This window comes from Pseudozyma flocculosa (assembly GCF_000417875.1).
Source record: "Pseudozyma flocculosa PF-1 unplaced genomic scaffold scaffold00006, whole genome shotgun sequence".
NCBI lineage: Eukaryota > Fungi > Basidiomycota > Ustilaginomycetes > Ustilaginales > Ustilaginaceae > Pseudozyma > Pseudozyma flocculosa.
Window position 1 is genome coordinate 387,216 of NW_006920874.1, and position 25,061 is coordinate 412,276.

Below are 25,061 nucleotides of genomic sequence, written 5' to 3' on the forward strand. Positions count from 1 at the left end.
GCCATCGTCCGAGGCGTCTCCATCTAGCCCGGTCGCCTTCCCTTCCTCCGGCAGCAAGCTGGATGGCATTGCGGCGAGGGGTCCGCTGTCGCCTACGCAGGCGACACCGGTCAACGGCGACAGTCGGGCAACGAGGATCGCGCCCAACCTGAGTGTCTCGCCGCGCGTCATTTCGATACTCGAGACGCCCGACATGGCGACGGGCTGCGTCGACCCGTCCAAGCGCCGCATCGTCTGCGCCACGCGCTTCAGCTCGAGGGCGGGGGCGGATCGACGGCTCTACACGAGCAGCCTCGGCTTCGACCTGGGCAAGACGTCGTCGCAGCTCCTCGCCTCGAGCAGTGGCGGTGCTGTCGATGGTGAAATGGCGGAGCCGCAAGGAACGACGGCGGCGGCGGAAGCGGCGACGATGGCGGCGACGATGACCGCGGCACAGGGTCCGAGAGAAGAAGGGGGAGACGAACAAGCGAAGCAGGCGTCGGTGTGGGCCATCTCGGGCGCGTGGGCGGCTCAGGCCTCGGCGCTGCAGGTGCCCACGCGCAATCCGATGGCCATGGTGCTGGACCACGAGAGCATCGTCGTCGGCTGCCAGGACGGCACCGTCTACCGCGTCGGTATGGTCGGATCCGAGTACGGCCTTGCAGATGCCGGAGCGGAGGGCGAGGGTGAGGGCCAGGATGGCGACGGTGGAGAAGAGGGCAAGGTGGGCGATGCTACGATCCGGGATCTGACGCAGCTGCGCGAGGTGTGGAAGGAAGTCTTTTTGCCGCACGACGCGCCGCCCGACCATCCGGGCCGGATCAGGAGGGATCTGGTCAAGAGCATCGGCCTCAAGTAGCTTGGCTGGATCGGGAGCGGGTCGAAGCGGCTCTGCAAGGTTCACTCCCGTCCGCACTCACCTCAGCGCCGTACCGTAGAAGAGGCCAAAGGGAATACAGGTAGACGTCTGTCGAGGAAGGAACCAAAGACGGCCCTGGTTTGCATCGTGTGTCTCTTTCCTTCAGGCTCGAATGGCCGGCGCCGGCATAGCGTTGCGTTGCGAGCCAACGAGCTCGGAGAGGTCGGGCGAGGTGACCGGATCGTCCATCTGTCTGTCTGTCTGCCACGCGTGCCTTCCTAGGTGCCTTCTCGCCTGCCGGTCTGCCTCGTGGACGGCCGCATCGTCCCGCGTCTGCCAGGACCTTGCCAGCCAGGCTTTGGCCTGTGCAAGTCAGCAGCTTGCTCGGGAGGCCTCATCTCCTCTGTGCCCCCGCTTCAAGCCGAACTCGAATACGGGCCTCGACGAGATTGATCGGGTACGGGCTGCGGGGATCCGAGCAGAGATCAGATCGCCTGAGCTCAAGCTTGGCCTTGCGTCGATCCCCGTCACGCGTTGCAGCCGCACCGCGTCGACGACGTACGGAGATCCGCCGAAGTCGATCCCTGCCCCCGTTTCCATCGACCTCGAGATGTGGGGGGCGCTGAAGGATGGCCAATCGACGCCGCCTCATTCGACAACGGAGCCTCTCTGTCTCTTGCTTCTCTCTCACGCCAGAGCGAGCGAGCAGGCGGGCGGCACGGGCAAAGACGGTTCTTCTGATTGCGGAGCTGGCCATGGACACGACGGCAGACGAGGCGAGGCTAGACTAGGCAGGCCTCAGCTGGCGCGTGGATGAGGGGTTCGGCCGTCGTCGGGTTCGATCTACGTATCTGGTCGCTGATCCTCGAAGATCTCCCCAAGCCTGCCTGCCTGCCCAGAGGCTAGACTAGGATTTGCGGGGGAGGCGTCGGCGTGCAAACGTGGGGAAAGCAACAAGGTGCTCGCTCGCCTGCACTTTCGCACTTTCGCTCGCTCGCTCCTCCGGCTTGGCGGACGGGCGGGCGGATGAGGGTCCTTGAGAAGAAAGCTTGCTTTGGCTTGTGACAGGCAGGGCGAGGCCTGGCAGCAGGCAGGCAGGTGGGCTCGAGCGAGGTACCTAGTACGCACGCACGGCGGGTGACTCGACGAAGCGGTGCGGGCGAGCGAGCAGGTTGGCGAGCGATGGTGATCCTGGCGCGGTCGAGAAGAAAGCCTGGCCTGGCCTGGCCTGGCCTGCCAAGCAGGCGATAAGGCGGCTGTGGACCGAACCGGACCGCCTCCGCCTGCCGCCTCGTTGGACGTTGGACTGGCCTGCAGCGCCAGCGCCGGCTTCAGGCAGGGCGCTGCAAGATAAGCCCAGCGTATCCGTCCAATCAGGGCGTTCGAATTTTCACGCCCGCCCGCCCGCCTGTCGCCCCCGCCCCGCCTTGCCCCGCCTTGCCCTACCTAGGCTAGGCCACCAGCAACGACGGCCGAGTTCGCCGTGCGTACGTTGCTACGGCGTCGTACCGCCTGCCAGCTGCTCTAGAGCAAGCCAGCCAGCCAGCCCCGTCTTCGGCTCCCTCCCCGCTTCGTTACCGGCCCTAGCCTGGTGTCTCGAAGACATCCGCCGAGGGTTGGGGGTTGAGCGAGGGAGCGAGGGTTTTGGGCTGGCTGAGACCTCGCCCGAACACACGCACGCCAGACGCCCGCGGCTGCCTTTCCACGAGATCGAGCGACGAGCACCAGACGACGACCCGAGGCGGTGCTCCGCAACCCCCTCTCCTCACAAGCCTGACCTTCGACGGCGACGACGACGTCGATGGCCGGCCCCCATCAGCCTGGCAGCCAGCAGCCAGCAGCCAGCCGGCCACGGTCATGCATGCAGGCCGATGGAGCAGGTAGGCCTGGCCAGGGTTGGGCAGCGCAGCCGTACGTACGGCGTGTAGGGGCGGCGGGCGGCGGGCGGCGACCGACGTCACCTCCAACCTCTGCCCTCTGCCCACGCGCGGCCAATCCCCGGACGGTCGCTCGCTCTCCCGGCATCGAAAGAGAGGAAGGAAAGGGGGCGAGGGCTGGCTGGATGGTAAACCATACGCAGCGCGCCGCTTGGCCCTGCCCTGTGCCTGGCCTCCAACCGGCTGGCCAGGCTGTTTTCACAAAAACGACCAGCGGAAATCGGGGAGGAAGTGGGCGCCGGCCGCGCTAGGCCAGGGCAAGAAGTGGCCGCGAGGCCCAGGCAGGCTGCTGGCGCGCACGGGGGGCCCCGAATTCGAGAGACAATTCGAGTGCGTCAGGGTTCGGCGGTCGGAAGGGGCACGCCAAGACCGACGCAAGCGGGCGATGGATGGCACTCACGGCGAGGTGCCGTCGTGGGGGGGAAGGGGAAAACGGCGGCGGACAACGCAGGGCAGGGGCAGGACAGGAGGGCTGGGCAGGGCAGGCTGCTGGCGAGTCAGACTCACAGGCAGGCTAGGAAGCTAAGGCGGGCGGGCGGGGCACGGGCACGGCGACGACGGCGAGACGGTTGTGCCGGGGTCAGACGGGCTGGCCCGGCCTGGACGGCGGCCTGCCCTGGCCGAGTCGACCGACCATCAGGCAGCCTAGCTCATAAAACTCACCGTCCAGCCCTGGGTCGTCTACGCGCCTCCCCGCTTCCTCTCTCTCCTCACCATCACCACCACCACCATCACCAGCACCACCGCTGCCACTACTGCCAGGCCCGACCTCGACAGCAGTCTCTTCTCTGTAGCCCCTTTGCCACCCCTTCGCAAGCCAACGACATCCGCCTCGACGAACCCCCCTTCTCGCCCAATATGTCCGCCCACCCCTTCACGAAAAACAGCGGTGAGTTTCGCGGTGTTGACGGACGCTACTGTTTCGTGCGGGCGGCGGCGATGTGGTCCTCTGGTTTCCCCGAGCCACGATGTCCGGCGCCCGAGGACGTCGTTCGGTAGCCAGCCTGTGGGCTGAGCTCAGGCTCTGGGAGCCAACGGCGAAAGGAGGCGCCTCGCCAGCCCGGCGGGGACCAGCCTGATCTCTCAGGGAACTCCTCCGACTGACAATGTACCACGCCCCGATTTCATTTCCCCCGCATCCTCTCCCTCCCTCCCGCAAATAGGTCTCCTGGCCCACTACATGGCCCTTGACCAGCGTGGTGAGTTGCGATGCCCCCTTGCCGCTTGCCGCTCGGCCTTGGCGGCGGCCTTGCACTCCTGCCCTTGCGAACAGCGTTTCCTGACCGGTTCTCTCTTTCTTCACCCCTTTCCGCCTCACTTCCACCCGCAGGCGTCGTCCAGGCCGAGTACATCTGGATTGACGGCGATGGCGAGGTCCGCTCCAAGTGCACGACGCTCGACGGCCCCGTCAAGTCGATCAAGGACCTCAAGGAGTGGAACTTTGATGGCTCGTCGACAAATCAGGCGCCTGGCGGCAACTCGGACGTCTACCTCCGCCCCGTCGCATACTACCCGGACCCCTTCCGCCTGGGCGACAACATCCTCGTGCTGGCTGAGTGCTACAACAACGACGGCACGCCCAACAAGGCCAACAGCCGCTACGAGTGCAACAAGATCATGAACCAGGCCGCGTCGCACAAGCCGTGGTTCGGCATGGAGCAGGAGTACTCGCTCTTCGACATGGACGAGCGCCCCTACGGCTGGCCCAAGGGCGGTTTCCCGGGACCCCAGGGCCCCTACTACTGCGGCGTCGGTTCGGGCAAGGTGTTTGCGCGCGACCTGGTCGAGGCCCACTACCGCGCCTGCATGTACGCCGGCATCAAGATTTCGGGCATCAACGCCGAGGTCATGCCGTCGCAGTGGGAGTTCCAGGTGGGCCCGTGCGAGGGCATCGAGATGGGCGACCACCTCACCGTCGCGCGCTACCTCCTCGTCCGCGTCGCCGAGGAGTGGGGCGTCAAGGTCTCGTTCCACCCCAAGGCGGTGCCCGGCGACTGGAACGGCGCCGGCTGCCACACCAACTACTCGACCGAGGACATGAGGAAGGAGGGCGGCATGAAGGCCATCGAGGCGGCCATTGAGAAGCTCGCCCAGCGCCACCTCGAGCACATTGAAGTCTACGGCGCCGACAACGACAAGCGCCTCACTGGCAAGCACGAGACGGGCCACATTGGCGAGTTCAGCTCGGGCGTCGCCAACCGCGGCGCCTCGATCCGCATCCCGCGCCACGTCGCCGCCCAGGGCTTCGGCTACCTCGAGGACCGCCGCCCCGCCTCCAACGTCGACCCGTACCTGGCCACTGGCAAGATCGCCGCCACCACCCTCCTCTGATCGACGGCGCCCTAGCCTCGTGTGGTCGCTTGACCGGGACGCCGCGCTGCGAGGCCCCTCGACGCTTCGAAGTGTTCGGAAGCGATCGCTGTTGCCTGAGCAGCCTGGAGCTTCCCGGCAGCGGCTGGCGGGCTCGGCGGAGTAGCAAGCCTTTGGCGCTCGGGGCTCGCTTGTCTCTCAGGCTCTTTCCCTGTCTCCTTCGCTCTCCTTCTCCGTCTCTCTCTTCCTCACGACTCCCTAGATGATGGCGATGGCCCATGGCGATTGCCACGATTGCCACGATTGCGACGAACCCTCCCCTACTCCGCGCCTGGCGCTCCTCTGCTGATATTCTTCCAGCCAAAGCGTCCCCCGACGTTGAATTGTGATACGGTTTCCCATGACTCGTGACTCGTGTGCCGCTCGTGGGATGTGCGAGAAAGCGAAGATGGCCGAGCGTAGGAGAGCTGCCCAACGGAAGGGGATTGCGTTCGAGCATGGCGAAGGACCTTCGTCGCTAGACTGTGGCCCTGGCCGGCGGTGGGGCCGAGGATGAGGGTGGCGGGAGTCGGGAGTGGAGATGGCCCCGAGCCTGGCGCGTGCTTTTCTGAAGAGGTGGAGCAGGCAGGCCCGACCAGCCAGACGAGGCGAGTGAAGGAGGGCTCAACGCTCGTCTCTCAACCCACCATCACCATCACCATCTTCCTCCTCCTCCTCCTCCTCCTCCTCCTCCTCCTCCTCCTCCTCCTCCTCCTCCTCCTCGCCTTGCCTGCATCTCTCCCCTCGTTGCCCTCCCTACACCGCCACCGCCGCTGCCGTCCGATCCACTTCCGACAGAGCGCCACTCACACGCCTCCCGCCCCTCCCCTGTTCCAGGCGCGATCCACGCCGCAGCGACCGGCCGACACCCGCATATACGAGTCATCCTATGGCGGTCCGATCTCGACTCTGATGAGACCGCTCCCGACCCGGCCGTCAGTGCCGCAGGGCCAAACGCATCCCACCTCCTCGGCCTCTGCATCTGAATTCGCGCAGCAGCACCAGCAGCACCAGCAGCACCAGCAGCAGCAGCAGCAGCAGCAGCAGCAGCAGCAGCAAAATGCAGTGCCTTCGCGTCCGGTCCCGAAACGCCTGAGCCCGGTCTTTGGGCGACCCAGCGCTGCTGCCGGTTCCCTTCCGCCGCGACCCGTCGCCGTTCAGAGCGCAGCACCTGCTTCAGCGGCGAGGGGAAGAGGCGCAGGCCCGCGCATCATACGCCCGCATCTTCCGGCACCAGGCGCATCTGCGGCTCCCCGGCCGCGGCCCTTTGCCAACAGGTCGGCTGTCTTCAACAGGCCTCAGCCGCCCGCCGCAACAAACGAGGCGGAGCAGTACGATACCGCCGCCACCGCCAGCAACGGGACCCTGCTTGCCACTGGACTGCCGCCCAAACCTGTCACGGTCGAGGCTCAAGGCTCAGGATCGGCTCCGGCGATAAGTGCCTTCGGCGGCGGCGGCGGTAGCAGCAGCAGCGCCTTCGGAAGCTCGGCGACGGGTGCTGCACCAGCAGCGAGCATCTCTGCCTTCGGATCGCCCAGCTTCGGGCTCGGCGGCGCTACTACCTCTGCCGCGCCCAGCGCCTTCTCCAGCTCCGCGTCCACACAGAGCACCTCTGGATCCGCTTTTGGCGCCTTCGGCAGCGCCAAACCGGCTTCGGCCTTCACAGCTGCCGAACCTACCTCCTCTTCCTCTCCATTCTCCGATGCTGTCGGCGCTGCGGCTGCTCCTTCGCCCCTGTCCTTGGCCGCAGCCGAATCACCCTTCCTCGCTCCAAGTCCAGCGCCAAGCCCGGCCCCGGCTCCCGTTCCAGCTCCGGCAGCGGCTGCTGGTACGCCGACGTCGCTCTCCAGCTTCCTGCGCAAGGACAAGTCAAATGCTGGCTCGGCTGCCGCCTCGCGCTCCTCTACGCCGCTTCCCAGCGGCGGAGGAGGCGCATTCGACCAGATCGCCACACCTGGTGGTCGAGACGGCAATGTAGGGGAGGACGAGGAGAGGAGGAGGCGCTTCGACGATGCGCCCAAGACGGGCAACCGCTTTCTGGAGATGAAGGGCGGCCGCGAGGCTCTGAGGGCATCCTACATCGCCTCAGGCGTCCTTCCGGACCCCAACAAACCTACCGACCTGGCGCTCGCCATCAAGCTCACCGGCACCTGCCAGGACATGTGCCCGGAGTTTGAGCGCGAGGAGCGCGAGTATCAAAAGGAGCTCGACCGCTTCGAGATGATCCCAGGCACGAACCGAGTCGATCCCAAGCTGGCCGTCAAGATCTACCGTCGGCCTGCCGCCGGACGAGAGCTGCCCTTGCCCGAGGACGTGCGCCCGCCGGCGGTGCTCAAGATGACGCTCAACTACCTGTTCCACCAGCTCCTGCCGGCTTCCCCCGACGATCCGGCCTTCACTGCGGTGCAGCCGTTCCTCTGGAACAGGACTCGGGCCATTCGACAGGACTTCATCGTCCAGAGCGAGAGCGGCCCGATGACGATCGAGTGTCACGAGCGGATCGCGCGATACCACATCCTCTGCCTGCACTGGAAGGGCGGACCGGGTGCCGAGGGCTGGAGCGAGCAGCAGGAGCTCGAGCAGCTCCGAAAGAGTGAGTGCGCCCCCGGCGAGCTGTCCCTTGTTCGATGGTCGCAAGTGTCTGTTTGATCATTCACCCATCCGTGACCTCCGGTGTTTTGCGTCTGCCCTCCAGCTCTTCGGTCGTTGATCGAGTTCTACGACGACCGGCGCCGTTCGGGCCACACCTCGCCGTGCGAGGCCGAATTTCGCGCCTACAACCTCCTGCTGCACCTCCGCGACCCCGAGACGCTGCGCGAGGTCGAGCTGCTGCCTCGCGCCATCTTTACGGCGCCGCAGGTGCAGGCGGCCCTGTCGCTGCGTGCGCTCGCGCAGCGATCCAACAATCTCGAGCGCCGCGGCCAGCCCAGAAACACCGAGGCGACGCTCAACTTTTTCTCGCGCTTCTTCGCCGAGCTTCGCAAGCCGGCCGTCTCTTACCTGATGGCCTGTCTCGCCGAAAATTCCTTCAACTCGGTCCGCATCGGCGCCATCAAGGCCATGGCCAAGGCGTACATGGCCCAGCACCGCGCCCTTCCGCTCGCCTTCCTGGTCAAGTGCCTCGGGCTCGACGACGAGGGGCAGGCCATCGCTCTGGTCCAGCATCTTGGCATCGAGCTCGAGTACGACGACGCGGCGGCCACGGGACACCCGAGCGGCGTCAGGCTGTCCAAGGCGAGCCTGATCAACGAGGACAAGCCCGTGCCAAGCCCCTTCAGCGCCACCATTGTCGAAGCCAAGAGGGGCACGCACTCGTGCCAGGATGTCGTCGACGGCATCGCCAGCGGAGCGGCGCCGCCATTGCCGCTGCCGCCACAGGTCATCACACCGAGGCCGGCTGCAGCAAAGCCAAGCGTTCCGCCACCCACCAAGGTGGTCGCACCGGGAAGCGCGTTTGGCCTGCCTCCAGCAGCAGGCTCGACATCATCTTCGGTGTTTGGAAGCGGTACAGCCTTCGTGTCCGGCGGCACCTCGGCCTTCGAAGGCGCGAGCGGTCCGTCTCTAGCCCAGCCGCAGCCCTCGAGCGCAGCCTCGAAGCTCTCTGCCGCCTCCCCTGCCTTTGTACCCTCGACTTTCGCCAAGCAAGCCACGGACGAAGGCTCGGCTCGTGCCGCCTCCTCCTTTGGTCGGGCCCCGAGCGCCTTTTCGTCCGCGGCGACGACGACTTCTGCTCCTCCAACCTCGGCAGCGGCGGGACCTTCCTTCTCGTTTGGCGCTCCGGCCCAGCATGTTGCTGGCAGTGCCACCCTTCCATCGACGGCGACTCAACGAGCGCAGCAACCGCAAGAGCAGCAGCAGCAGCAAAAGGCACCCGAATCCAGTGCGCCGAAGCTGCCGATATTCGACAAGCCAGCCTCATTCAGCGCATCGCCCAGCCGCAAGAAGCGCGCCGCTGAGCCCCCGTCGAGTGAGGGGCCGGATCAGGTGGAATCTCCGCGTCCGGCGCCGCCGCCTCCATCAAGATCGCTACTGGAGCCCACTCCCGCACTCAAGAGCACGCCTGCATTGCCGCCCTCGCCGCCAAAGCAAACGCAGTCCAAGAAACGACACAAGATTCCAGCTCCGGCCAAGGCTGAGCTGCTCGACCGAGCGTATTCGGCGATGGTCCAGCCCCTGCTCGAGGAAGCCGCAAAGACGGCCGCCACGGCTGCTGTAGAAGCCGAGCGGATTCGCCGCGGTCGCGCCGCAGCTCGCTCCGCTCTCCTCGACACGCTATCGGAGCAGCTCTTCAAACAGCTCGCTGCCGAACGCTGCCAGAAGGTGTCGGAGCGACGATCAAGGCACGCCGCTGCCGTTGAGTATGCGGACAGGAGCTTCAAGCGCTTCGGTCTCGAGAGCTGGAAACAGGCGCTGCAGGAGCGCCGGCACGGCAAGCAGATGAAGGCGCGCCTCGATCTCGTCCGAAACGAGCTCAAGCGCCGCGGCATCGGTGGCGGCGATGCCGACCACCACGGCAGCCGCAGCATCATCCTGGGCGAGCGAAAGGTGACAAAGCGAGCCGAGGCTCGGCCCTTTGCGCGGTCCCGCCGCCTTCGGTCCGAGAACAGGGCCGCATTCGAAGACGACGGTCAGGAGAGCGACGACGACGAGGCGCTGCGGGCGACACTTGACACGGCGCAGCAGAGGCGCCAGGCGCTTTGGGAAAGCGGCGTCTTCCTCGACCAGATCGCGCAGAGGCTCGAGGCCCTCGTGTCGCAGTTCTGCCCAATCCAGCTGGAACGCTTCACCACGCTCTTCTTCGGCGCTAGGAGGGAGGGAAGCGCCGCGTCGCAGTGGCTGCGGTCCAAATTCGGCCTCGCCTCGCCCGAGGACGAGGTCGTCGACGTCGAGCTCCTCGATGGAACCGCCTGCACCCTCGTCGCCGCCGATGCCGACGACTGCGTGGCCACGGATGCCGAAGAAGACGTGGGCCTGGTGATCTTCGAGTGCGACCCTGGCTCGGTCCGTTCCACGGCCGAGGAAGGGGACCAGATCTGGCGAGCGGATCGAGAACGCCTCCAACGGATCGCCTCGTGCAAAGCTGTCCGGCAGAGCACGCTGGCCCCACGCCTGCTCGTCGTCGTCTGGTCGGATGGCATACCGCGTCTTGAAGAGGCTCCTAGTCGCCTCGGCCTCGGTCCCAAGCAGGCGACCGGGTCGAAGGTGTGGGACCGCATCGCGTTCCTCGAGCTTGGCGACGCCACGCACGACAGCACGATGGACATGGCGCAGAGCGTCGCCAAGCTGTTTCCGTCGCTGGCGCTCAACACCTCGTTCCGCCGCACTACGCTCGAGGACATCGCCTCGCCGCTGGCCAGCGTCTGGATCGAGACCGTCTCTCGCATCGCCTCGCTCTTCCCGCGGCTGCCCCGGGACGAAGAGGCCAGGGACGTCTCGGATCGTACAGAGGCGCAGGCGCTCAGGATCCTCGTCGCTCTCCTGAACCACGTCATCAGGACCGTCCTGCACTTGTCCGAGACGATCCTCGAGCCCGAGGAAGAAGGCCGGCTCTTGCTGCCCATACCCACAGCGGCTGAGGTCGGGCTCTTCGCAGCGGCGTTCGGGCTGGTCGAAGAGATGGCCATCCAGGCCGTGGAGGCGCAAAGACAAGAGGACGGCGAGAACAGGGACGAGGCCGAACAGGCGCTGGCCTGCCTTGCCCACATCCAGACTGACCTTCTGGCGATCGAAGCGAGGGGTGAAGGTGAGTCCGTCGTCCTGGCTATCCTGACCGTGCCCGATTTAACGAGGGCCTCGCTTGATTCACACCGAGTCTCTCCTTTCACCTCCTCCCTTTCACACCGGCCACCGGTCGACGGCAGCCCTCTCGCTTGCGCACCTCCTCCATCCGCTCCTGACGCTGACGCTCTCGCGCCTCGAACGGATCTGGCTGCACGCCGAGTCCGAGACGACGATCGGACAATCGATCCAGGCCTCGACGCGCGAGCTGCGCGAGCTCGCCGATCGCGCCGTCGACGAAGTGGCGGGCGACATCCGCCGCGTCTCGAGCAAGCTGCGCGGCGGACGCGGCGGTAAACGCTCGCTCGTCCACGGCCGCGACGAGGGCGAGGGCGAGGAGGATGAGGGCGCAGAGGGTGGGCAGCTGGAACGACTGGACCAAGACGGACGGCGCGATAGACCGATGACGCTGTGAGTTTGCCGGCCCTTTTGCCTGTCCCTTTCGTCTTATTCGGCACGACGCGGGTGCGCGGTGGCGGTCGACTCATCCTCATCGCACTCTCCTTCCACATCGCATTGCCTGGCTCGCTCGACAGAGACGAACTGTCGTCGCCGCCCAAACGCATCCGATCCCACCCTCCATCCACCACCTCCCCGGCAGCGGCGGCCGTACCGGTACCAAGGATGTCGACGACGCTCCGATCCAGTCGACCCGGTCCCACAACGACGACGACGACGACGCCGGCCGCATCCACACGGCCCGACAAGGCGTCGAACCCGCTCGAAGACCTACGCGCCCTCATCGCCAGCACGACGAGGTTCCTCGACTCCAAGTCGGCCTAACCCTCCACCCGACACCACGACCTCCATCAGACGGCAAGCAAGATCGATGATAGACTGACACGTTTTCGAGCTCCCGCACGCTACTCTCGAGCGCCACCGCCACCGTCCGAGTGCCTGAACCAGATGATGATCTCGAATCCCAACTTGGCCTTCTACGCGCCAGTTCTACCTCTGGCGTCTCTACGATCGCTACCACTACTGCTACAACGACCTGCCACTGCCGCTGACGACGACGACGACGACGCGCGCCTCGTCTTCACTCGCGGATGCTCTCAAACTGCTTCTGGGCGGCCTCCATGGCCTCGCGCTCGGCGCGGAGGGCGGCGAGCCTCTCTTCGGCCGCCTTGCGCACCTCTTCGGGCGTCTTTGACCACTCGGTCTCGCGCTTCATGGGCGCCTCGGTCTTTTCGATGGCCTGGCGGTTGATTTCGAGCTTCTTCTCAATCTTGCCCAGCTCCTGGTCGATGTTGACCAGGCCGCGCAGCATGAGGTGGGCGTTGAGCGACGGGCTGATGGAGCTGACGGCGCAGCCGGCCGGGATCGAGCTGGCGTCGGACGTGACCTCGACCGACTGGCAGCCCTTGACGAGCGTCATGACGACGTCCGACTGGCTGCGCAGCACCTCGGTCCGCGCCGCCTCGGACGACTCGAGGTAGACCTGCACCTTGGACAGAAGGCCGTAGTCGGACGCCATGCCGCGCACCGCCCGGACGGCGGCAAAGACGTCGTCAAAGGCCGCCTCGGCGCGCGCGTCGTCGCGCTGCTCGATGGCCTGCGGGTACGCCGCGAGCGAGATCGACTCGGCCGTCTCGTTGGCGCGCTTCGGCAGCCGCTGCCACAGCTCCTCGGTGACAAACGGCATAAAGGGGTGCAGCAGCTTGAGGCCGGCGTCGAGGCACGTGTAGAGCGTGTTCTGCGCCGACACGCGCGCCCGCTCGTCGGCCGAGCTCGGGTCCGTGACGGGCTTGATGGCCTCGATGTAGACGTCGCACAGCTCGTACAGCCAGAAGTTGTAGACGGTCGTCGTGGCCGCCATAAAGTTGCGCTCGGCCAGCTGCTGGTTGACGTCGCGCGCGGCGGCGTTGAGCTTGTGCAGGATCCACTTTTCCACCAGGCTCTCGTGGCCCGTCGGCCGCTCGTCGGCCGCCGGCTGGAAGCCGCCCTCGAGCTTCATGAGCGCAAACTTGGTGGCGTTCCACAGCTTGTTGCAGAACTTGCGGTACCCCTCGACGCGCAGGATGTCGAGGTTGATGTCGCGTCCCGCCGACGTGTAGGCGCACAGGGCGAAGCGGAGCGCGTCGGTGCCGCACTGCGGGATGCCCTTGGGGAAGTCCTTCTTCTGGCCCTGGGCCGCCTTGACAATCTCCTTTTCGTCGAGGTTGCCCTCGCGCAGCTTCTGCTGCAGGCCCTCGAGCGCGATGCCCTCGATGACGTCGATCGGGTCAATGACGTTGCCGAGCGACTTGCTCATCTTGCGGCCGTGGGCGTCGCGCACCATGGCGTGGCAGAAGACCTCGCGGAACGGCACCGAGCCGGTGAGGTAGACGCCGAGCATGGCCATGCGGGCGACCCAGAAAAAGAGAATGTCCCAGCCCGTCTCGAGGAGCGACGAGGGGTAGAAGTGCTTGAGGTCGTCGGTCTTGTCGGGCCAGCCCATGATCGAGAACGGCCACAGGCCAGACGAGAACCACGTGTCGAGCACGTCGTCGTCCTGCTCGACGGTGAACTTGGCGCCGCCGGCCAGCTTCTCGGCGCGCGCCTGGGCCTCTTCGGCGGTGCGTCCGACGACCCACTGGCTGGCGTCGTTGCGGTCCTGCTGCTTGCCCTCGATGTTGACAAAGTAGGCGGGGCAGCGGTGGCCCCACCACAGCTGGCGGCTGATGCACCAGTCCTGGATGTTGTCCATCCACCGGAAGAACTCGCGCTCGCTCTGGGCGGGGACGATGGTCATCTCGCCCGCCTTGACGCGCTCGACGACGGCGGCGGCCAGCGGCTTGCAGTTGACCCACCACTGCGGCTTCATGATGGGCTCGATGACGTCGCCGGACCGGCTGCAGATGGGCACCGTCATCGGGTTGTCCTTGGTCTCGACGTAGAGGCCCCGCTCCTTGAGCGCGTCGACGACGGCGCGGCGGGCGTGGAAGCGCTTCATGCCCTTGAACTGCTCGCCGGCGTTGTCGTTGAGCGTGCCGTCGTCGTTGAGGATGTTGATGAACTCGAGCTTGTGGCGCACGCCGACCTCGTAGTCGTTGGGGTCGTGGGCGGGCGTGATCTTGACGGCGCCGGTGCCGAACTCCATGTCGACGACGATGGCGTCGGCGACGATGGGCACCTTGCGCCCGGGCACGAACGGGTGGACGAGCATCTTGCCGTGGAGGTGCTTGTATCGGTCGTCGTTGGGGTGGACGGCGACGGCCGTATCTCCAAGCATCGTCTCGGGACGGGTGGTGGCGACGACGATGCGCTCGTCGGTGCCCTCGATCTGGTAGGCGAACGAGACAATGACGCCAAACTCGACGCGCTCGTTTGCCGGGTAGCCGGGCACGTTCATGAGGGTGCGGCCGTTGAGCTGCTTCTGGTCGACCTCGAGGTTGGAGAGGGTGGTGTTGAGCTTGACACACCAGTTGACGAGGCGGTTGGCGCGGTAGATGATGCCGTCCTCGTGGAGGCGGCAGAAGGCCTCGGTGACGGCCTTGGAGCGCGGCTTGTCCATGGTGAAGGCCTCGCGGGTGAAGTCGTAGCTGGCGCCGAGGCGGCGCATCTGGTTGGCGATGCGCGCTTGGTACTCGTCCTTCCAGTCAAAGACCTTTTCGAGGAAGGCTTCGCGGCCGTAGTCGTACCTCGTCTTGCCCTCGAGCTTGGCGATGCGCTTCTCGACGACGCTCTGGGTGGCGATGCCGGCGTGATCGTAGCCCGGGTTGAAGAGGACGCGGAAGCCCTTCATGCGGTGCCAGCGGATGAGGGTGTCCTGGATCGAGATGGTGAGGGCGTGGCCGATGTGGAGCGAGCCGGTGACGTTGGGGGGCGGCGCGGGGACGACAAACGTCTTTGCCGGGTCGTAGGGGTCGGACTCGGTGGGCTCTGCGGGGCGGTAGAAGTTCTGCTTTTCCCACCACTGGAACCACGACTGCTCGACGTGCTGCGGGTTGTACCCGTTCTCCATCGGCGCCGAGAGGTCCTTTTTGTCTCCGGGCTGGGTGTTGTTGACCCACTCGGGCTCCTGCTTGACCTCCTTCTTGACCTTTTCCTTTTTGGGCGCGGCGGCGTTATTGGCGGCCTGGTTTGCGCCGCGCTCGGCCTTGAGGGCGTCCTTTGCGGCCTGCTTTGCCGCCTTTTCGGCGAGCTTGGCGGCCTTTTTCTGGGCCGACTTGGTCATCGGCTGGCCGTCGGGGCCAAGGGGAGCGTCCTCGGCGGCGGAGGCATCGGCGGGCGCCTTTTGCTGAGGTGGCTGCTCCTTTGGCGGCTGGGCCTCGGCTGCGGGGGCGGGTGTGGACGACATGGTGCGCAGGCGGTGTGGGATGGCGGGTGAGGCACTGCTCGGGACGAATGCGGATCTGCGAGCAGCCGTGAGGAGGACGTGCGCGGAGGTGCTGGTGATGGTGGTGTTGAGGTGCGAGATGGAGAGGTTGGCGGTCAAGGGTCGTGCAATCGAAGGCAGAAGACGACCGGCCAGCATGCAAGAGGAGAGGAAGGGGCGCCTAGCTGGCGTCACTTTTCAAGGAAGCGCAAGGAGGTGGCGAGTGAGTCGCGGGAGATTCCTTTTCTGCCGTGCCGAGTCGAGTCGAGTCAAAGGATGGTATCGAGTCGGCAAGAGGAGGGCGACCAGCTGAGGGTTGGCTGAGCCTGGCTGGGTGATGTGATGGTGGTGTCGGCAACGAGGGGCGAGCAGGTGGAGTCAGAAGACTGCGAGGCAGCCAGGCCAGCTCCAAGCCACCGCCTGCAGAGAGGCCAGGCCAGGCCCCACTTCTTTTTCCGGCGCAATGCCCGCCCCGGCAGTCTTGTCGGCTCCGAAGAAAAAGTGAGGGGCTCTGGCTGGCCCGCACTCGGTGCCGCCCAGTCCAAGCCTCACCCTCTTTCCGGCTTCGGCTTTGCAGCATGGCTTGGCCAAGCGTACGTGTTGGTCGGGCTCGGGCCGACCCGCCGGGAGCTGCTCTATCTTTGCCTCTGCGTTGCCACATAGCTCTGGACGGCCTCTTTCGACGACGACGACCACCATCATCCCTTACCGCGTTCCTCCTGCCTCTCCCCCTCCTTTCCCCCCTCGGCAGCGCACCGAGACGCCGCGCATCACCCCTTTCGCAATGGTCGTCGACACTGTCCCTGCCGGGGAGCTGCCCCCGGCCTCGGCCCTTGCAATCTGGCTCCACTCGGTCTTTGACACGGTCGCACACAACTTCAACAGGCTGCCCGGAAGCGCAATCTTCCTCCGCTACGTCGCAAGCAGCTACCAAAACGACCCCATCCGCTCCCTCCTCGAGCTCTTCCTCGTCGTCTTCGCCATCCGCACCGTCCTCCAGAGCCGCACACGCGGAGGCGCAAGCGGCAAAAACTTTGTCCAGCTCAGCAACCGCGAAATCGACGAGCTCGTAAACGAGTTCTCGCCCGAACCCCTCTGCCTCCCCCTCACCCCCGCAGAGTCGCGCGAGCTCGCCTCCGTCCCCACCATCATCGGCGGCGCGTCCAGCAAGCCAAAGATCAGCATCGCCGCCCACAACGCCGGAAAGCCCATCACCGTCACCAACCTCGCCAGCTACAACTTTACCAACCTCGCCGGCCACGACGCCGTAAAGGAAAAGGCCATCCAGGCGCTCCGAAAGTACGGCGTCGGCAGCTGCTCGCCTCCCGGCTTCTACGGCACCATCGACGTCCACATGCAGCTCGAGTCCGACATTGCACGCTTCCTCGGCGTCGAAAACTGCATCATCTACAGCCAGGGATTCAGCACCATCTCGTCCGTCATCCCCGCCTTTTCGAAGCGCGGAGACATCATTGTTGCCGACCGCGGCGTCAACTTTGCCATCCAGAAGGGCATCCAGGTGTCGCGCTCCACCGTCTACTGGTACGACCACAACGACATCGACTCGCTCCGCGCCGCCCTCGAGCAGGTCAAGCACGACGAGCGAAGGCGGCGCGGCCCGCTCACCCGGCGCTTCATCGTCACCGAGGGCATCTTTGAGGGCGACGGCGCCATGATCGACCTGCCCGCCATCCAGGAGCTCAAGCGCAAGCACAAGTTCCGCCTCATCCTCGACGAGAGCATCAGCTTCGGAACCGTCGGCGCAACCGGCCGCGGAATCACTGAGCTGCAGGACGTCGCCGCCAAGGACGTCGAGATCATTGTCGGCTCCATGGCCAACACGCTCGGCTCGGCCGGAGGCTTCTGCGCCGGCTCCAACGAGGTCGTCTACCACCAGCGCATCAACGGCACGTCGTTTGTCTTTTCGGCCGCGATGCCGGCGATGCTGGCCATTGCGTCGAGCACTGCCATCTCGTACATGGTCTCGCAACCCTCGATCCTCGCTACCCTCCAGGAGAATGTCCGCACGCTGCGGTCCGTGCTCGACCACGTCGAGTGCCTGCGCATCTCGAGCGACGCCGCCAGCCCTCTGGTGCATGTCCAGATCCGCAGCAAGACGGACAAGCACCCGGACACGCCCATGGAAAAGTGGCAACAGGGCAGAAACAGCCTGGGCGTCGGCAGCGTCAACCTCGACGTCGCCTCGACCGACAAGCGCGGCGCAAAGAGCCCGCTCGACCACGACCTCTCGCCCGCCGAGCAGACGCGGCTGCTCCAGTCGATCGTCGACGACTGCCTCGAGCACGGGCTGCTGCTGACGAGGACCAAGCGGCTGCCCAGCATCAACCCGGCGGTGCTCGAGAGCGGGCCAGAGGCGAGGCCCAACATCCGCATCGCTGTCAGCGCCGCCTTTACCAAGAAGGAGATGGAAAAGGCGGCGGCGACCATCAAGGCGTCGGCGCACCGGATGCTGGGCAAGCGGAGATGACAATGGCGATATTGACGCCTGCCCTTGCTGCTTGGCCTTGCTCGTACGATCCACTGCTGCCGCCTCGAGACTGGTCCCTAGCCAAGCCCAGGGTGCGATCGCAGGACGCTACTTCTACTATTTGTCCTTGTGGTCTCGCGCGGCCCGCCGCCGTGGTGCTGCTGGCTGCTGTCGTTGCTCGATAATAATGGAACCGTCTCGTGAGAATGGGCGAGGAAAGGAGGCGTGAGAGGCGGCCGTGGACATGGACACATCGATCTCTGGCGGTCTCGTATGGGTGACAAGCCAAGAGAGAAGAGTGAGAAGCGTTGGTTGGTTGCTTGCGAGGGTCGTGCGGCTATGGCACCTCGTCGGGCGGGGTTGGCCCAGGCCAAGCCGGGTTCTTGACCGGCAGCGGCGTGGCAGGAGGCCACAGAGGCGCGTCGCCGTTTGCCGTGGGGGCAGCGCCCGGGGCCAGCAGGCCCGGCGGGGTCGACTTCTTCCGAGGGCCGCCTCCCCACACTTCTGCATCCCGACCTCCATCCCTTCTCCACAAACTCACCTCTCATCCCGCACCTCATCCACCTCGGACCGTCGGTCGTTTCTCGTTCCGACCTCATCTCGGAGAGCTTTCCGGTCCCGCTACGTCGCTCTCTCTGCTCTGCCTCTCTCTGCCTCTCTGCTTGACCCGGAACGCATCGCTCGCCCGCCACCTTGCTTCTGCTGCTTGCTGCCATCGTCCGCCGCTGCTCTGCCTGCCGTGCTGCCTGACATGCCCTAGTACCCGTCGACACCTCTGGGTCAAGAGTCCGATCATTCCCGATACAGGGTCGTGGAGCCCAGCAGCACCCTAGTCGCAGCACACCAGCTTCGGCCGATTGCGCCGCTCATCGCCCATCGCCCACGCCCACGCCCACGCCCTGCCCGGTCACTCCTGCCACCGCAGCCGTCTCGCTGGCGGCATCCGCCAGCATGATCCCCAGATCCACGTCTTCCGAGGGTCGGGAGCACGAGTCTGACGCCGTACCCATCGCCGCCAACCACAATCCGCCTCTAGCCAAGCGCCGGCGCACCGTCAAAGAGGAGCAGCGCCGCAGCAGCCGCGCCTGCCTCGAGTGCCGGCTGGCAAAGACGAAATGCCTCGTACAGGAAGATCGAAAGGAGCTCATCTGCGAGAGGTGCGAGCGCTTCAACTTCAGCTGCAAGTTTGTCCGCCACCACCGCGGCCGCAAGCCCGTCAGCAAGCTGGCCAGCCTCGCCTCGTCCTCGTCCCTGGCCGCAGAGCACCTCGATGGTTCCGCCAGCGAGGACTCGAGCGACAACGGGGCAGACGCCACCGAATTGAGGGCGGATCGGAGCGGCACCAAGAGTGAGGCCGCTTCGTCCTCTCAACGAGCCGATCGAGTTCGGTCGGCTTCCCCGCGCACCGCAAGAGCGGGGCAGACCTCCAAAGCTGGAGCTGCCGCAGATGCCCCGTCGCGGCCATCCGCTGCCACGTCATCCGGCCGCCGAAAGGCGAGACACACGCCCGTAGAGCTCGATGTGGCGGCTCGGAGGCGGATCTGGGAGATGCTTGCGTCCAAGATCGCACAGCGCGGCTCCACCTACATGTTCGTCAACAAGGGCGAGCTCGACCATGACCCCAATGCGGCAGGGCCGTCGTCGTCCAAGGGTGCCGGCGACGCGGCCCCCGTCGGTCCCTCTGTGCAGCATCACTCGTCCACCTTCCGACAGCTGCTGCAGCCGCTCGACAAGAGCGGCAGCTCCGCCCCCTACCCGGAGTCAGAAGCACAGGCGGTGCGCTTTCCTCGCTTGCCCGACACCATCTCGCTCATCGGCCCCAAGGACCCTTGCGACTCTGGCATCCTCTCGCTCGCCGCCGCTCGCAGGCTCTATGACTACTTCTTCGCCAACATCAACCCGTGGTGCATGGTGTTTGACCCAACGCTCGTCTCTCACGAGTCGATCCGCACGACGTCGGCGTTCCTATACACCGTCATCCTCTACCTCGCCTCACGCTACATCGAGCTATCCCCGGAGACTGGCGTCAACAGCGGCTGGTACCCGACGTCGTCCGAGTCCGCGCTCGCGCCGGGACGCACGGGCTCCGATGCCGTCACCGCATCCATCTCGGCGCGCCTGGGCTCCCACGCCAGAAGTCTCGCGGTGCAGGCCTTTGCGCTGGGGGATCGCGCCATGGAGACGGCTATTGCCTTCTACCTGGCTTCGGTCTGGAAGGAGGCGGATGACCACTTCTCCGCGCTCTACTGCAGCTACGCCGGCAAGATCATGTCCGATCTGCCATCGAGCCTGCTGTCCGAGCCTGCGGACCTGGGCGGCAACTCGAAGCGTCCCGATCCCGCCAAGCCCTCGCCGCCGTCCGAGATGCGCCAGCGCCTGCGTCGGCACCAGCAGCGCGTCTTTCTTTTCCACTACATCCAGGAGCACGCGCTGCTGCTTCACTTTGCGCCGCGGCCCAACTTTGACCGCGGCCCGGCGTTGCTGCGTAACTTGCTGGCGTGGGCCGACGACGATCTCAACACCGAGGACGACTGCCTCCTATGCGCCGACATCGACCACATGCTGCTCCAGACGCGGTATAAGTCGACCATGGAGCGCGCCCAGATCCAGGACAGAGACTCGGTGCACGGCGGGTCCGAGTGCTTCCTGCTCTTCCGCTCGTTTCTCGACGAGATCGAGGACTGGCACAGCAGGTGGGAGTGGCAAGCAAAGAAGATGGCGAAGAAGTTTCGTCGAGATGCCGCAGCAACCGCAGAGGACAGCAACGGTGCCGCCTCAGCCGCCGCCGCCGCCGCAACAGCAACAGCAACAGCAACAGCAGCTACTGCCATGGACGAGAGCAGGCCCAAGGCCTTCGATGCATCCCTTTCCCTGCCCTCTCGGCAGAGCCTGCTGCAGATATTCAAGAACAGCACCATCATGCAGATATCTTCGATCGCCTTTCGAGCATCTCTGCGCGACCTGAACAAGGTCCAGGCGCGATCCAAGGAGCGGCAACCCGAGCCTCCCTCGGGCAAGCCGGCATCTGGATCGGCTGCCAGCACCGGCGGCGGCGGCGGCGGCGGCGTCACTGCCGTGGCTAGCAGCAGCGGATCGTTGATGGACGACCGCACCGAAGAGATCTACAACACGTGCCTCGAGTCGGCGCTCAACCTCCTCTACCACTCGATCCAGATGCCGACCAACGTGCTGCGGCACGCGCAGGATCTGCTGATGGTGCTGACGCCGCACGCCGCGCTGCTCGCCACGTACCTCATCTCGCTACCGCTGCCCCACGTTAACGGCCTTGGTCCCTCTGCTTCGGGAGGTGCCAGCGACGAGGCTGCGAGCATCGCGAGGCACAAGGGTCGAGCGCGCCTGCAGAGGAGGAAGGAGTACGAGCGGAGATGCCTCGAGCTGCTCCGGGGCACGCGGGACCACTTCAAGGCGGCGTGCGTGCGCGAGGACGATCACGTGGCCCTCTGCTGGCGATACATCGACAGTCTCCTGGTCGTCATCGAAGGTCCCGACACGAGCGGCGCCGCCAGCGAGCCAAAGGGCGAGGCCAACCGGGGCGGCGGTGCGAGCCAGCATCAACACCATCGCGATGCGTCAAAGCGAGATGCAGATGTCAGTCCGCAGGCGCCCCACCGCAATGGTGGCGTCGGCGGCAACAGCGCCCGGCCGTCGAACTGGACGCCGCGCGTGGCCAGTGGCAAGATTGGCGGAGGGTCGGGCCCGCCATCGAACCTAGACGACGTGGCCGCCCAGACGCTGCTCAACCTGCACACCGACGCGCAGAACGGTACGCCCAACGTGTCGCCGCCGCCGCCGCCCAACTTTGCCGGCTCGTTTGGACCGCTGAGCGATGGCCGCTCGCCCTATCCGCCGGCCAACTTCTACGCTGCTGGCACTGGCAGTCCCTTTCCTCCTCCGGCGGCGACACGGGGCTTCGGCGGCGATCGTCCCAACACGTTTTCGCCCGATCCGGCCGCTGCTGCTGGCGTCGTGGACCCCTTTTCGCCGTCGTCTTCGGGCAACGCAGCGCAGCAGGGCCAGACGCCCGTCGACTGGACGTGGCTGCAGTCTTTCCTCGAGCTGCCCGAGTTTTCGTGGATGTAGAGAGACGGCAGGGTTGGGTGACTCTAGCCGGATCGGGCGTGGGTGGCGGCGTCGACTGGCTTCGTTTGTGGCAAGGACGATGATGGCCGAACCGGCGGCTGAGCAATTCACGCCCGGACATCCGACGACCGACGAGGCTGCCACAGGCCCTCCCTCGACGTTCTGACATTCCACAAGGGGGCGGAGGGCCCGACTTTGTATTGGGCTTGCTGAACCCTGGCTGGCGGAATTCAAATGCAACCCCCCCTGCCTCTGAGGCGAGCTTGTTGGCGCGGGCCGGTTTGAGTTCCAGGCGTGGCGGCGGCCCTGCATGCCTTTGGCGGTGGGCGCGCGCAGGCGGAAATCAGTCGGCGGCTGGCTCAAACCGCTTCCACCTTAGCTTGGTCGTGCTGGCCTGCCAACACCACCACCATACCATCGCCGTCACCATCTGCATCGCACTTCCCTGACCTCTTTCTGCGCCGACAGCCTCGCCTGTATCGATCGCTGCCATCTCCACGTCGACAAAGGCAACCTGGCCGTCCCCCTGCGATCCATACCACATCGACCCAGGTGGTCACCAGTCTAGCTCCGCCCCCTGGTCCCGCACACTTTCTCGATTGAGTCTCTTTGACCGACGCAGCGCACTGCAATCACCCCCGCCGCGCTAGCAGCCGTCATCCTGTCGCCTGGTGGTCGTCAGCAGGAGTAGCGGCAGAGCGGCGAGCAACCGCCAGAAAGAGGCAGCACCTGCACAGCTACCGTCAGCCTCGTGACTCTGCGTGTCCCTTGCGCAACCCTCATCGGCGCTCGGAACGGCCAAACCCCTCCCCGCTTCCCGCAGAGCGTGTTCAAAATCCTCGACACAACAGCAGCAAACATGTCGGGCCGACCCAACTCGTTCTACGACTACTCGGCAGCTGGCGGCTCAGCGGCCGACGCCTACAACACTCCGTCCGCCTACGGCGCCGACCAGCCCTACGCCGGCCAGCATCGCCCGCAGCACAGCACAGCCAGCCAGAGAGACCCCGCGCACCTCACATCACCCACCATGGCACCCGCCACCGCTCCTCTGCAGCACGAGCAGGGCACCGGCACCGGCATGTACGAGTCCAGGCCGACCCATTCCAACGGCTACGCCATGGCCAACGACGACGACGACGACGACGATGAGGATGAGGACTGGAACGTCTACGACGATTTCAACATGACCCGTCCGCTGTCGAGCGTACCCAACCGCGACTCGATGAGCGGACTGCAGGCCAACCAGGAGGGCTACTGGGACGCATCGACGCCCGGCACCGCGGGCGGCGACAGCAAGGCGGACCTCCAGACGCCCTACAGCGACTACCCACAGCGCAAGAGCCTGCTCAATTCGGAGGCGTTCGGCTTCGATGTCCGCAACGCCGACCCGCGGCGGAGCCTGCCGCCCGTCCATGCCGGCATGGGCGGCGGGGCGGCCGACGGCAGCCGCGAGGCCAACCGCGTCTCGATGCTCAGCGGCGCCGGCCCCAAGCACGCCGACTCGACCACGGGCATCGAGCTCATCACCGTTCCGGCGCTGGGCACCGAGTTTTCAAAGGAGGAGATGCGCGACATGACGCGCAAGACCAAGAAGAAGAAGAAGAGGCAGGCCAAGAAGAGGAGGCTCGGCATGTGGGCCAAGGGCGACGACCACCTGTGGGGCTGGCTGAGCCCGCGGGTCGCCGTCTTTATCGCCTTTATCTTCCTCGCCATGTGAGTCTTTGCCGGTCGAGGAGCCCTCCGCTTTCTTTGTTGCCCAGAATTGTTTCCCCAGACACTGACCTCCGCTGTCGCGGGCCGCTCTCCCGGCGTACTTGACGCAGGCTGGGTGTCATGCTGTACTTTGTCATCCCTCGAGTGCCTTGTGAGTCTGGGCCGCCTGGCGATCCGCTGTGAGGCAGCCGAGCTCGAGCTGACCTCTCGAACCACAATATCTCTTTCACTGCGGCTGCCCGGCCACTTTCTCCTCTGCAGCGTTTGCCTTCCTGACGACAAACCCGGTCACGGCGGTACCGGACGGTGCATCCATGAAGGTCCACCACAGCCCGACCAACTTTAGGTGAGGATTCGGCGGCGGTGCAGCGCGGGTGACACACCGAGATGGCGAGAATGCACCCGCTGATGCTGGTCTGCTTTCATCTCCCTCCGAAACGGAACGCGCGACCCCGCAGCATGACGATGGACCTCAACCTGCGAGCCGACAACAGCGACGGCTGGATCCCGTCGGTGGCCAAGGACATGCAGGTGACGGTGTACGACGCGACGCAGAACAAAAAGGTGGGCGAGGGCAAGGTGAAGCGGATGTCGTTCCCGGGGCACAAGCGGACGGTGTTCAAGTTCCCGGTCGACTTCAGCTACGTCAGCCTCAACGCGACGGGCGATACGACGTTCCTCAACTTCTACACGGCCTGCGGGCCCAAGCAGCCCAATACGCCGCGGCCCTCGCTCAACCTGCGCGTGGTGCTCAAGTTTGGCATCCAGGGCCTGATCGGGTCCAAGGGCAGCTCGACGACCGTGGGCAACCTCGAGTGCCCCTTTGCGCTGCAGAACTACGAGTAGCGCACGGGCGAGCGAGACCGGCCGGCCGGCTGCTTCGGCTGGCCATGGCGGTCTCATCCTTGCTGCCGATGACGACGACGACGAAGGACGTGTCTTCCATTCGTCCCGCCCCACGCTTCGGTCGCCGCGACGACGACGGCATCTCTATCGCCACTCTTTGCACGCTACCACTACCCTGACTGACTGGACAGTACCTCGCTCCAACAACCGCCCCGCCCGCCTGCCTTGCATTCCGCTCTTGTTCATGGACATTACCACCTTTATCGCGTCCCGCCGTCATCTTCGCTGTTGAATACGATAACATCGCACTCTCGCCCCGCTGCTGGTCTGCCCCCGCCTGGTTGGGCCTGGGGCTGTCGGACCGGAGGACGCTTCGTTGTCGGTCGTTCAGGCAGCCAGCCAGAGAGATGGACCTGTAGGCAGGGCAGTTTGGTCGGGCAGCTTTTGATTTTGCGCTGCTTTTCCAGCCGTCTTTTTTGGCAGAGGCGCAAGCAGGCTAGCGCGCCTTTTTGCGGAGGTTAGGGCGCGCGGGCGTCTTGTGACGTCGGCTGGAGAGGCTTGGCTGCGGGCCCGTGCGTCGACCTGGGACCTGGCGCAGGGCTGGCCTACCGTAGCGTGCAGGCCCAGCCCGCTCCACAACCGCACAGTCACCTGCTCAGCATCCGAGTCGCCGGGTCATCCATCCAACCACCACCACCACCACTACCA

The 25,061-nt window shown here is 65.7% G+C and overlaps 7 protein-coding genes across 7 annotated transcripts in view; 6 read left to right on the forward strand and 1 right to left on the reverse strand.

Annotated features, from left to right (window-relative positions):
• PFL1_02250 (uncharacterized protein) overlaps positions 1-838 on the forward strand; it is a gene marked incomplete at both ends in the record, with an annotated part of 3,433 nt that extends 2,595 nt beyond the window's left edge. Inside the window, one exon of the mRNA XM_007879763.1 lies at positions 55-838. Coding sequence (XP_007877954.1) covers positions 55-838 — 784 coding nt within the window. The remainder of the gene's footprint in view (positions 1-54) is intronic.
• Positions 839-3,633: 2,795 nt separating this feature from the next.
• On the forward strand, positions 3,634-5,106 carry PFL1_02251 (uncharacterized protein; the record flags this gene model as incomplete). Its single annotated transcript, XM_007879764.1, has 3 exons — positions 3,634-3,664; positions 3,939-3,974; positions 4,106-5,106. The coding sequence occupies 3 exons, from the start codon at positions 3,634-3,636 to the stop codon at positions 5,104-5,106; spliced, it is 1,068 nt and encodes a 355-aa protein (XP_007877955.1).
• A 531-nt stretch (positions 5,107-5,637) lies between these two features.
• PFL1_02252 (uncharacterized protein) lies at positions 5,638-11,685 on the forward strand (the record flags this gene model as incomplete). Its single annotated transcript, XM_007879765.1, has 4 exons — positions 5,638-7,717; positions 7,820-10,867; positions 10,986-11,313; positions 11,439-11,685. 4 exons carry the CDS (start codon positions 5,638-5,640, stop codon positions 11,683-11,685), a joined length of 5,703 nt encoding a protein of 1,900 aa, XP_007877956.1.
• A 256-nt stretch (positions 11,686-11,941) lies between these two features.
• PFL1_02253 (uncharacterized protein) lies at positions 11,942-15,361 on the reverse strand (the record flags this gene model as incomplete). The annotated part of the gene is made up of 1 exon (XM_007879766.1): positions 11,942-15,361. One exon carries the CDS (start codon positions 15,359-15,361, stop codon positions 11,942-11,944), a length of 3,420 nt encoding a protein of 1,139 aa, XP_007877957.1.
• A 625-nt stretch (positions 15,362-15,986) lies between these two features.
• On the forward strand, positions 15,987-17,690 carry PFL1_02254 (uncharacterized protein; the record flags this gene model as incomplete). Its single annotated transcript, XM_007879767.1, has 1 exon — positions 15,987-17,690. One exon carries the CDS (start codon positions 15,987-15,989, stop codon positions 17,688-17,690), a length of 1,704 nt encoding a protein of 567 aa, XP_007877958.1.
• A 951-nt stretch (positions 17,691-18,641) lies between these two features.
• On the forward strand, positions 18,642-21,791 carry PFL1_02255 (uncharacterized protein; the record flags this gene model as incomplete). Its single annotated transcript, XM_007879768.1, has 1 exon — positions 18,642-21,791. One exon carries the CDS (start codon positions 18,642-18,644, stop codon positions 21,789-21,791), a length of 3,150 nt encoding a protein of 1,049 aa, XP_007877959.1.
• An 859-nt stretch (positions 21,792-22,650) lies between these two features.
• Positions 22,651-24,353, forward strand: PFL1_02256 (uncharacterized protein; the record flags this gene model as incomplete). The annotated part of the gene is made up of 4 exons (XM_007879769.1): positions 22,651-23,507; positions 23,618-23,658; positions 23,769-23,853; positions 23,966-24,353. 4 exons carry the CDS (start codon positions 22,651-22,653, stop codon positions 24,351-24,353), a joined length of 1,371 nt encoding a protein of 456 aa, XP_007877960.1.
• Between the last annotated feature and the right edge of the window lie 708 nt (positions 24,354-25,061).